General features: G+C 37.0%; 1 protein-coding gene across 1 annotated transcript in view; it reads left to right on the top strand.

Moving 5' to 3' along the window:
* Positions 1–12,989, top strand: part of cfap61 (cilia and flagella associated protein 61) — a 99,740-nt gene that overhangs the window by 20,265 nt on the left and 66,486 nt on the right. Inside the window, exons 11-15 of the mRNA XM_056445531.1 lie at positions 981–1,120; positions 1,525–1,651; positions 1,725–1,802; positions 4,541–4,747; positions 8,683–8,811. Of these exons, the coding sequence (XP_056301506.1) occupies positions 981–1,120; positions 1,525–1,651; positions 1,725–1,802; positions 4,541–4,747; positions 8,683–8,811 (681 nt within the window). The remainder of the gene's footprint in view (positions 1–980; positions 1,121–1,524; positions 1,652–1,724; positions 1,803–4,540; positions 4,748–8,682; positions 8,812–12,989) is intronic.

Raw genomic sequence — 12,989 nt, 5'->3', positions numbered from 1 at the left:
CAAAAATATGTTTGTAAGGAACATTCTGTACACAAGAGCTTTTCGCATCTGGAAATGGTGAAATCTGGATTTGCTATTCGTCTCCTTTTTAAAAAAAAGACACGGTTCCAGTTAGTGTTGATTGTCCTGTCTCTACAGATTGTAAGTGTGCGATCAATATCTTTGTTTATGTTTATTCAGATGGCAACGTTAGTGCGCATCGTCAGCAGTACTCTTTCAGTTTTTAGAGACATACCTTAATCTAAATGATTTAGTTACTAAGTTTACAGTTTGTTAATATCACTACAATATTATGGACTGAAAGATTCAATTCAATTCCATTCACCTTTATTTGTATAGCGCTTATACAATGTAGATTGTGTCAAAGCAGCTTCACATAAAAGGTCACAGTAAATAGGAACAGTGTAGTTCAGTTTGTAGTGTTTAAATTCAGTTCAGTTTAGCTCAGTTCAGTGTGGTTTAAAAATCACTACTGAGAGTCCAAACACTGAAGAGCAGCTCTATAGATCCCGAACCATGCAAGCCAGTGGCGACAGCGGAGAGGGAAAAAAACTTCACTAAAGGCGGAAGTGAAGAAAAAAAACCTTGAGAGAAACCAGGCTCAGTTGGGCACGATCATTTTCATTTCTCCGCTGGCCAAACGTCTTGTGCAGAGCTGCAGTCTCAGTGGCGGAGGCTGGAAGCTGGCCTCAGCGAAGACTCGTCTGTCTCTGGAGCGTCACAAGAATCAGTCTCAATCCACCGTAAATGCTGCTCTCTGAATGTAAACATGTCAACACCGCAATCAAACTATTACTATTAGACTTTTGTCAGGTAGTGTACATATAAAACTAAGAAAAGTATATTTCAATTTCATTCCAACTTTAAAAAGCATTTAAAAACATTTCTTAAAAAAACATTTCTAGTTTCTTCTTAAAGATAGCAACTCAAGATTGTAATAAATTACTTTTACAAGTAACTTTTCCCAACTTTGTCCACAGGAGCGGGATTTCTGTGTAATCTCTGTACCTAAGCTGGCTGCAGATTTCCCGCTGCTGCAGTCCTTCATCAGAGTCTCTCCTCGTGACACCAGCACTTTTCCGCAGGAACTCTACCTGTGTCACCGATGGGGTCTGACCAGGTACTGAATCATATAGATGAGCTGACAAAGATACGAGTTCAGTCGTACGAAAATATAAAATTTTTGTAAGGGCGCGTGGCACCAAACCCACCCCTAAACCCAGTCATCATTGGGGATGAGAAAATTGTACTAAATTGTACAAATGAGATCATACAAATTCATATGAATTAGCCACTAAATCAAAATGTTACGAACTGCCATCAGAAATCGTTGGTTTCATTATAGACCATTCACACACTGGCAATGAAAAAGTCATTCATACATCAAATGTTTAGAGACTTAACAAGATGTAAACAAATGAAACCTTATTGTAAAGTTATAACAAGTAAAACTTTGAAAATACAGACCTGGATCTTGGATGTATTTGTGCTTCAGAAACCATATAACTTTCTGTAAATTCTCAGGAGATTGGAGGTGCGTGTGGCGGTGTCGTCAGATATCCCAGCAGTCCAGAGTTTAACAGAAAGTCTCAGCCAGAGAAAGTCTATCATTGAAGATCTGGATCTGTTCCTGCAGGCCCGAAAAAACTTGGTCCGTCACTGAACACACACTTGATGACCTCAGACTGTAGACAGATGATTTGAACACTATTTCTCCTCCTCAGGACGGAACTGCTCTTCAGGCATTCGTGGCTCATGTTGAGGGCCGAGTTGTTGGTCTGATAATCACCAGAGATGAAGAGGTGAATATTTAGTTTTAAAGGCTGTCGAATGATTAGCTCTGATTGGCTGATGAACATTCTAAGATGTGCACATTATTTTCAGATAAATGCACAGCCAGGTCTTGATGTCACAGATTTGTGTCACTACACTATATAAAATATTATTATGCTGGATGTTGATCTCTGCTCTGTCGACATTTGATGATGACAATTCAACTCTGCAGTTTATCAAAGTGACTTTTATTGGCATTTTAGTAGTTTGAGACAATAAATCATTTAAGAAATAATCCACTCACCGGCCACTTTATTAGATACACTTTTCTAGTACCGAGTTGGACCCTCTTTTGCCTTCAGAACTGCCTTAATCCTTCGTGACATACATTCAACAAGGTACTAGAAATATTCTTCAGAGATTTTGCTCCATATTGACATGATAGCATCACGCAGTTGCTGCAGATTTGTCGGCTGCACATCCATGGTGCGAATCTCTCGTTCCATCACATCCCAAAGGTGCTCAATTAATTTGAAATCTGGTGACTGTGAAGGCCATTTGAGTACAGTGAACTCATTGTCATGTTCAAGAAACCAGTCTGAGATGATTCTCGCTTTATGATATGGTGCGTTATTCTGCTGGAAGTAGCCATCAGAAGATGGGTACACTGTGGTCATAAAGGGATGGACATGGTCAGCAACAATACTCAAGTAGGCTGTGGCGTTGACACGATTGTCAATTAGTACTAATGGGCCCAAAGTGTGCCAAGAAAATATCTCCCACACCAATACACCACCAGCAGCCTGAACCGTTGATACAAGGCAGGATGGATCCATGCTTTCATGCTGTTGACACCAAATTCTGATCCCACCATCCAAATGTCTCAGCAGAAATCGAGAGTCATCAGACCAGGCAACGTTTTTCCAATCTTCCATTGTATAATTTTGGCGAGCCTGTGTGAATTGTAGCCTCAGCTTCCTGTTCTTAGCTGACAGGAGTGGCACCCGGTGTGGTCTTCTGCTGCTGTAGCCCATCCGCCTCAAGGTTGGACGTGTTGTGTGTTCAGAGATGCTCTTCTGCAGACCTCGGTTGTAACGAGTGGCTATTTGAGTTACTGTTGCCTTTCTATCAGCTAAAGTCAGTCTAGCCATTCTCCTCTGACCTCTGGCATCAACAAGGCATTTGGGCCCACAGAAATGCCGCTCACTGGATATTTTCTCTTTTTTAGACCATTCTCTGTAAACCCTAGAGATGTTTGTGAGTGAAAATCCCAGTAGATCAGCAGTTTCTGAAATACTCTGACCAGCCCGTCTGGCACCAACAACCATTGCACGTTCAAAGTCATCCTTTGAACGTGTCACGGTCACCTTTCTTGCCCATTCCCATGCTCTGTTTGATAATGCACTGAGTTTCTGCCATGTGATTGGCTGATTAGAAATTTGAGTTAACGAGCAGTTGGACAGATGTACCTAATAAAGTGGCCGATGAGTGTAGATAGAGAACTTTATAAAATAGAGAAGTTTATAAAATAACAGAAAATATACTGCCAGCTTATTAGCAGGTTTTTGCAGCATAAAAAACATGAAACAAAATATGGACAACTGTCAATTTTCAGATTTTTTTACAGTGTACGCTAGATGATTTCAGTCATTTCACTGCAGTAAAAAAAAATCACATCCACATTTGCAGTGTTGGTTTGACCATTTGATTTATCATTTAATTATTGCAGGTCATACTGACTTGATTTATCATTTGTGATTTCTGCTTTTTGATTTATTATTTGATAGTTTAAACATTTGATTTATCATTTGGGTTGCTGTTTTGAAAGTTTGATTTATTATTTGATCTTTTTAGGTATTTGAATTTTCATTTTCATTTTTTTTAGGGAAAAAACCTCCATACTAGTGCTTCACACAGGAGAAGTTTGAGGACAAAAACCTGATAAAAATGTCTGAAATACAAAAGGGCCTTTAGGTGTGCACTGTAAAAATGCAGGGTTCCACAGTCACAATCGATTTGTGTTGGGACAACATCAAGGAATTAAGTTAACTTATTAGTTTTTACATATTCAAGAGGATTGAACATAAAACCATTAAGTTGTCTCTCCAAAAAACTCAAGAATTGTGTTGTTTGCAACCCAGGCTCATTCTGAAAACATACCCCTTTATACATGTCTGGAAAAAGCAAAATACGTCCCAGGAGGTATGTTTTTTTGCAGTTTTTGCAGTTTTTGCGAGGCTGCTGTGTATGATTTTTCAGAGCTTAAATTTTATTCACTAGTGCCAATTGTGCCTGCTGTTCTCGCATAAATCCACCAGAGGCTGCTGTCGACTGACCGACGAGCCACTGGACAAACTGGTAACAGCGGGAAAGCCATCCATACAGAGGCAAGTGGTCAGCTGGTAAGCGTGAAAAAGAACGGCGTCATACCGCCCCATAGCGTTCATTTTAAAGACGGAATGCAGCCATACATAGCTCTGGCTATAATTCGTGATCTCCAGAAATGTTTACTGGGTATGTTTTCAGAATGAGCCTATGTTGGTTGTTTCAGCTCATTTTAAATTAGTTATTTGAGCAAACAGCAAACATCATTTTTGAGCGGTGGGAAACATAGACTAAATGCTTGGCTCCACACAATTCCTTAATGTTGTCCCATCACAAATCAATTAAGTTAACTTAATTGGTTTATGTTCAATCCACTTCAATTTGTATAAACGATTAAGTTTTCCCCACAAAAAACTTTGTTGTATTCTTCATTTTTTCACAGGACATTGAGTTCATCCGAGCGAATTTTGACATTGAGCGGTTCATGTACTTCAGCCACAATCAGCGAGAGGAACACGCTCGACTGTGCCATTTTCTCCTCAGTCCTGTTTTCCAGCATCACACCAAGTATATCTTCAGAGAGGTGCTGCGTTTGGCACACAAGTCCTGTCTTTATTACCTCCTCCATCCACCCCATCACTGTCATAAGGTGGGCATGCAGCAGAAATTACTCCAAAAATGTAGTATTTTTGTGTTGTTTTCTTAAATCAATTCAAGGTGAGGCACTGTAGGGAAAAATAGGTTTGTTTCATACTCACATTGGTAGCATTTAAACTGAATAAAGCACATAATCAGTACCTGAGGTGATAATTGCCTTAGCACATTATGCTGTTGTTTTGCTGCGATGTCGATATAAACGGCCTCTCAAATAGAAGTTTCCAGCATTACAGCAAGTATATCTTCAGAGAAGTGCTGCGCTTGGCATGTAAGTCCTGTCTTTTTTACCTCCAATCCACCCCATCACTATCATAAGGTGGGCAGGCTGCAAAAATGACAAACAAATCAATTTAATGTGAAGCACTGTAGGCAAAAAAGAGGGTTTTTCATAATTACACTCAGGGCTTTACATTAACACCCGCCAAATGCAGGTAGATTTCAGCGGTGGCGGGTAAGACAGACACTCCCACTAGCCACTTTGGCTGGTTGAAGATAATTTTCCCGGATAATAATTCTAAAAAGCAGGGTTCGACAATAAGGATGCTCCAATATGGATGCAAAGGCGATCTTAGAATTGAGAAGCAACACGACTGACAAAAATAATTGCGTTCGCAACTTCGTGCGAGCAAAGTAGGTGAATACCCAACAAATCTCACAGCAATTCGTAACTTTTTGATTTAGTGGCTAATTTGTATGAATTCGTATGGTCTAATTCTTACATTTTCGTACGATTTGCTCATACCCCAATGACGGTTGGGTTTAGGGGTGGGGTTAGGTGCCACGCCTCCTTTTTAAAATTGTACAATTTCGTACGACTGAACTTGTACAAATTCGTACGAATTAGCCACTAAACTGACAAATGTAAAATACTTACGTTTTCTCGCGAGATCAGAGGATAATCACTCGCGCTAACAGCTGAGGTGATGCGTGCGACTGTTTATAACGCGTGCGCGATCCCGTTTCCTTTCGTGAAGCAACTGTGTCTAGAAACACAACTGATGTGATCGGTTCTCTTTCAAACACACTAGACAAAAAGTTATGCTCATGCACCCACAGTCTTGCTGCTTTCAAGAGTTCCAGAGTTGACTTATTGTAAGCAGCACCAGTTGCTTTCACTTTAACCATTCTTTGAACAGATCATTTATGGGTCTAACATTACCCATGTGTGTGTGATCATTCTTTCATTATCACACGGTATGTGTTTTACCTGATTTCTTTTGTGTTAATATGGCTTAATTATCTTTTTTTTTTACAATAACATTGCTTTAATGGGATATTAACTCCCCATTTATGTGTAGTTAACTGGTGATCTGGGACCTTTAGCCAGGACAGATTAATGTGCAATGTTTTGTTAAATAAAGTATAGTATACAGCTATATTTAGCTTGTTTCGACACATTTAAAATTTGTGGCTAAGAAATAATTAATTGTTTATGTTTGGTGTTGTCAGAGATAAATTCGGTAAATCCTTCATTTTGAGCTCTGAAAATTACGTGAAATAAAAACTAATTGTAATACTATGAAACCATGACCCATGTGCTCATGATTACTGAGTAAGCTCAAACTCGACACACAAAGAGTGAAATGAATGAGGAGGCATGTGGAGAGAACGAAAAATCTAAATCAAGTCATTTTAGCATGTCAAAGTCATATTTATGTGTATAAAATATATTTTCCCAGCAATAAAATTGTGGCTAGTGAAAATGGCGAGTGGCTGGTAATGCTGGAAAACTACTAGCCACAGTGGCTGCTGATCAAAAAAGTTAATGTCAAGCCCTGCTTAAACTTAAACACTGAATAAAGCCCACAATCAGTACCTAAGGTGATAATGTGGGCACGCAGCAAACATTTCCCCAAAAATTCTGTATTTTTGTACTGTTTTCTTAAATCTATTTAAGGTGAAGCACTTCAGGGAAAAAAGGATTTTTTTTCATGCACTGGTCAGTTTTGAGATGTTGGCCTTTTCAAAAAGTTTTACTGTAATATAAAGAAAGCATTAATAACTGTCAAAATAAATCAACACTCCAGCAGCAATAACATAGTTTTATTTATATACTGTAGGTTTTTACTGAGTGATGTGTATTTATATAATTATATAACATTTTATTCTACAAAAAAAAGATATATACATTTTTTTATTTGACCTAAAACCCCTTTGAAGTACACATGAAATCAAAACACACCATATTGATTTTGTTAGCTCACATTGCTAGTTTTGTGGTGAATATGTGCATGTCATTAAGAAAAAAAATCGTTTGCCCTTCTCATCTAAGATTAAATCATAAAATGCACTTCCTGTTTGTATTCAGTTCAATTCTCAGATTACATCTGCTGAGGTATTGGGCGTGGATAACATACTTTGCCACGCCCCCTCCAACTATCAGTTTTGATAGCACTATGACAACAAACAGCCTACAACAAAATGCCAACTTTACTACATTCAATCAGCTCGCAGTTGAATAAAACAAGCCAAATCTAAATCAAGCAATTTTAGCATGTCAAAGTCATATATATGTGTATAAAATATATTTTCCCAACAATAAAATTGTGGCTAGTGAAAATGGCGAGTGGCTGGTAATGTTGGAAAACTACTAGCCACAGTGGCTGCTGATCAAAAAAGTTAATGTCAAGCCCTGCTTAAACTTAAACACTGAATAAAGCCCAAGATCAGACACTCACTGTTTTCTCAATTATTATTCCACAAATGGTCACAAATAAAAAATGGTCGCAGGTTCCAGTTCATGTGGACTTTAAAAAATAAAATAATGCTTTATTTTTATGTTTAAAACAACAATTTAGAAAAAAAAATGCATTACAAGTTTTCTACATTTTTATCTTTAAACATATCCTTTTAGAAAACTTGGAATGCAAAAAAGTTTGCAATTCTTAATGTAATCAATCAAGGGGAAATATAGAGAAATTCTTGTAACACCACATGACATGACAAGAGAGACAAGCGATTTGTCTATCTGCACCAAACGCGTTGCGACATGACAGAAACATTTAAATACCAGCCACTGCACTGCCAATGAAATGCTAAGGGTTATAATCTAATTAATACATATTAAACATTATTAAAAGTACATAGGATGACTCACAGTTCTGATTTTCATCTTTAAACCATTTATTAGTTATTTTATTTTCAAGATCTGATGTGAACTATCTGTTGCTGCTTTCAGTAGTATGGTAATAAATGTCACATATGATGGTATTCAAACTCATATTGGTAGCATTTAACACTGAATAAAGCCCATAATCAGTACCTGAGGTGATCATTGGCATAGTAGTTTATGCTGTTGTTTTGTTGCGATGTCGCAGAAATATATATGGCTTCTAAAATATGCATTTCACACGTTGCAGTCGCAGATGGTTAGGACAAAAACTCCTTTTAACATGGAAAAGATTTATAGCGTCACGTCACCGTGTTACGTGTAGTTATGAGACTTTTCCCAGTGTTGGGTTGCGGCTGGAAGGGCATCCGCTGTGTAAAACATGTGCTGGATAAGTTGGCGGTTCATTCCGCTGTGGCGACCCCTGATTAATAAAGGGACTAAGCTGAAAAGAAAATGAATGAATGAATGAAGGTTTCAAGAGATAGTGGACCTACAAATTAGCACTCAATTACTGTTCACTCACCCTCAGGCCATGGAAGATGTACAGCTTATTTTTTCTTCTGTTAAAGGATAATTTAAAGAACAATTACAATTTTTTTTAGCTGAAATCAAGTTTGATTCATTAATGCAAGTAAACAACAACTTCTAGGGTAAAAAAAAATATATATACAGGCATCACAAAATGAATACCTGCTATTCCTGATACATTGAGGTCTTGTGAAATGAAAGAATCAGACACCACTGGAGAGTGGTGCTCTTCTTTCGTAGCATTATTTGCTCATCAACACGTCTTCATTTGTCCTGTTTGCTCTCAGAATGTCAGCGCTCACTCTCTGACAGCCGTGCTGAACTTCATGGTGCCTGTGAGTCCGAGACGACAGATAATATACCCGCTGGAGGAGCTGGGCATCAACGCACCGTCCCAGCAGATCACCAAACCACAGGTCAGACCAAAGCCAGCTTCTGAAAGAGAAAAATAATCATGCATTCAAATCAAACTCTTAAATAATGAAAGCTAATGGGATCATTTATCGTTGAAACTATAGCTGTTTTGGATTAGTTCCTGAAGCCTACTAACTAGGGCTAGGAGTTTGTTTGACCCTTATAATATATTCAAAATCTGCATACTCCTCCTGTGTTTGTGGAAACGGTTGTGAGGTCATTAAATGGACATTTTTCTGCCAAAACCACATCGTCTCTAGAGAAAGTTTGAATTTGGGGCAACATGGTGGCTCAGTGGTTAGCACTGTTGCCTCACAGCAAGAAGGTTGCTGGTTCGAGTGCCGGCTGGGGCATTTCTGTGTGGAGTTTGCATGTTCTCCTCGTGTTGCCGTGGGTTTCCTCTGGATGCTTCGGCTTCGCCCACAGTCCAAACACGTGTGCAGTAGGTAAATTGAATAAACTAAATTGACCGTAGTGTATGAGTGTGTATGGATGTTTCTCAGTATTGGGTTGTGGCTGGAAGGGCATCCGCTGCATAAAATGTATGCTGGATAAGTTGGCGATTCATTCCGCTGTGGCAACCCCTGATTAATATAGGGACTAAACTGAAGGAAAATTAATGAATGAATTTACCTATATTATAATACCTGTCTCCTATTATATGTTATTATTGGATTACATCATTTTATTCATTAAAAATTGAGAAATTTGAAAACCAAGCAAATAAATAGTAAAATATATTTAATGATTTATGCATATTGATAAGAAATGGCGTGATATTGAAAGAAAAATATATACATACAAAAATTCTTAGCCCATGTGATTTTTTAAATAATTTTCCAAATGTTAAAATCCTCTTTAAGGGAGATATAGAAAAAAGAAATGACATTAAATTTATGTGAAATGAAGTTTATTTATTTCTAACAAAACATTAAAAGAGAATTCTCAATTTTCAAACATAATATTATTTCAATATTTTATGCTGCAGTGTTTTAATAAAAAGTGTGCATATACAAACCAAATAAGTCTCAAAAGTGAGTGAGATATGGGGTAAAAATGTTTGACACTAAAATAACAACAGTGATAATTTTAAGATCCCTTGAGACATACCGTACATACAGGGGTTTCAGAAAATAAATAAATAAATAAATAACAACAATCTTGTCGCCTATCTAAGTTTTAGGAACAACAAATAATAACTTGACTTCTAGTTGATCATTTGGTATCAGAAGTGGCTTTTATGAAAGGAAAAAGCCTTTAGATTAAGCTAATTTTACACAAATAAAATATGATCATGCATTGATTTTTAATGATTTAATTAGGACAGTAAGGTCTGACTTTGTTTAGACAAAAGTCTTGTCACTGAACAGAAATAATGTGCAGTACAGAATATAAAGTCATGCTGCAGTGGAAACAGAATTCTGGGGCACCTTGACCTTTTTGCTTTCAGGAACTTTGATGTAGGAGCCTGAAGTATGAAAAGGAGCGCTATCCTGCTAAAGAATCCTGCTGAAGAATCCCGCCCTTATACTGAATGTATGCCCCCAAACCATGTTTTTTTTTCTTCACCAAACTTGACTGATATCTGTGAGAATCTTGGGTCCATGCGGGTTCCAGTAGGTCTTCTGCAGTATTTGTGATGATTGGGATGCAGATCAACAGATGATTCATCAGAGAAATCCACCTTCTGACACTTTTCCAAATGATCAACTAGAAGTCAAGTTATTATTTGTGGCTCTTACAACTGAGATCGATGACTAGACTTTTGTCAGGTAGTGTACATATACAGTTGATTTATTATTAGCCCTCCTGGTAAATTTGAATACTTTTAAATATTTTTCCGCAATTTATGTTTAATGGAGAGAAGATTTCTTTCTTTCTAAACATAACAGTTTTAATAACTCATTTCTAATAACTGATTTATTTTATCTTTGCCATGATGACAGTAAATAATATTTGACTAGATATTTTTCAAGACACTTCTATACAGCTTAAAGTGACATTTAAAGGCTTAACTAGGTTAATTAGGCAAGTTAGGGTAATTAGGCAAGTCAGTGTATAACAGCGGTTTGTTCTGTAGACAAATGAAAAAAATACTGCTTAAGGGGGCTAATAATATTGACCTTAAAATGGCTTTTAAAACTTAAAAACTGCTTTTATTCTAGCCGAAATAAAACAAATAAGACTTTCTACAAAAGAAAAAATATTATAGGAAATACTGTTCCTTTAATATTATAGAAAAACAATTCCTTTCTCTATTAAACGTAATTTGAGAAATATTTGAAAAAGAAAAAGGAGGACTAATAATTCTGACTTCAACTGTATCTATATCTATATATATATATCTATATATATATATATATATATATATATATATACACATATATCCTTTTCTTTGTTTTATTACTATGCATATTTTGACATTTTCATGCATTTCTTACAAGTCAAAAAGGAGCATATTGTTCAGAAAATCCCCCTAAATATGAGTTTTAATTACAACATGACATGCTTTAGTAAACACACCGAGTAGGACACTGTGCCACAAGAGGGTGCTGTGCAGTAAACGAACGCTCATCACTGCTAATCCCACACACTTCTCCATCATCACTAAACTATCCAGAGCCAGCATGACATCTCTGTTTCCTGTCACATTTATCAATCATTAACTGAAGCCGCCTGCATTAGTGCACTCGTTAGGCATCAGGATCAGTGAGTGTACGTGAAGCAGCTCACAGGCCATTGTTGCCTGAGGTTATTGTACGTGTAGTTGTAGGGAAACAGATGGAGTGATGGTGGTGGCAGATGGTGCTGAATGTTTACGCTGCTTTCTAACAGGTAAAGCTGCAGCGATCTTATCCAGCCATCATCAGAATAAGCAACATCTGCTGCGGACGTGTGTGTGTGTGTGTGTGTGTGTGTGTGTGTGTGTGTGTGTGTGTGTGTTTGTGCATATGTATGGGTGTGTACTGTATGTGCTTGCAAGTGTGTTTGTGAAATTGTGCATATTGTGACTACAGTTGAAGTCAGAATTATTAGCCCCCTGAATTATTAGCCCCCCTGTTTATTTTTTTCCCCCAGTTTCTGTTTAACAGAGAGAAGATTTTCTTAACACGTTTCTAATCATAATAGTTTTAATAACTCATCTCTAATAACTGATTTATTTTATCTTTGCCATGATGACAGTAAATAATATTTGACTAGATATTTTTCAAGATCTTCTATACAGCTTAAAGTGACATTTAAAGGCTTAACTAGGTTAATTAGGTTAACTAGGCAGGTTAGGGTAATTAGGCAAGTTATTGTATAACGATGGTTTGTTCTGTCGACTATTGACTATCGAAAAAATATATAGCTTAAGGGGGGCTAATAATATTGACCTTAAAATGGTTTTAAAAAAATTAAAACCGCTTTTATTCTAGCCAAAATAAAACAAATAAGACTTTCTCCAGAAGAAAAAATATTATCAGACATACTGTGAAAATGTCCTTGCTCTGTTATACAACATTTGGGAAATATTTTAAAAAGGAAAAAAATTCAAGTGTTAAAAAAAAGTGTGTGTGTGTGTGTGTGTGCGTGTGTGTGTGTGTGTGTGTGTGTGTGTTTGTATGCATCTATTTGTGTGTATGTGCATATATGTGTATATGTGTGTGCATGTGCACGTGCATTTATATATATGTGTGTGTGCATGTACTGTATGCATGTGTCTGTATGGATGTGTGAGTATATATATATATATATATATATATATATATATATATATATATATATATATATATATATATATATATATATATATATATATATTAGTGGTGGGCCGTTATCGGCGTTAACATGCTGCATTAGCGCGAGACTCTTATCACACGATAAAATATCGCCATTAATCTATACTCAAAGTTGGGTTGGGAGTTGAGTCTATTCTACGCAAGCTATAATAACTTTCACCTTGATATTTTAGCACGGATGTATACCTGACCGGTGAGCCGTCTGACAACCAAGTGCCCTTCTGAATCAAATCAGCCATACTGCCATACTGACTTTAACTGCTGTTTGGTAGTTTCACTTTAACTCATGAACATTTCATTCATGCCCCCGTGACAAACTGGGGTATTAGACACAAATAAGGAGTAAGGAAAGCTGAGAGTGTTATGGAGTTTGCTAACGCACGCCAAATGGAATGAAA

This window comes from Danio aesculapii, chromosome 20 (assembly GCF_903798145.1).
Source record: "Danio aesculapii chromosome 20, fDanAes4.1, whole genome shotgun sequence".
Lineage (NCBI taxonomy): Eukaryota > Metazoa > Chordata > Actinopteri > Cypriniformes > Danionidae > Danio > Danio aesculapii.
The sequence above is the reverse complement of the archived record's forward strand: the minus strand, read 5'-3'. Positions and strand labels throughout refer to the sequence as shown.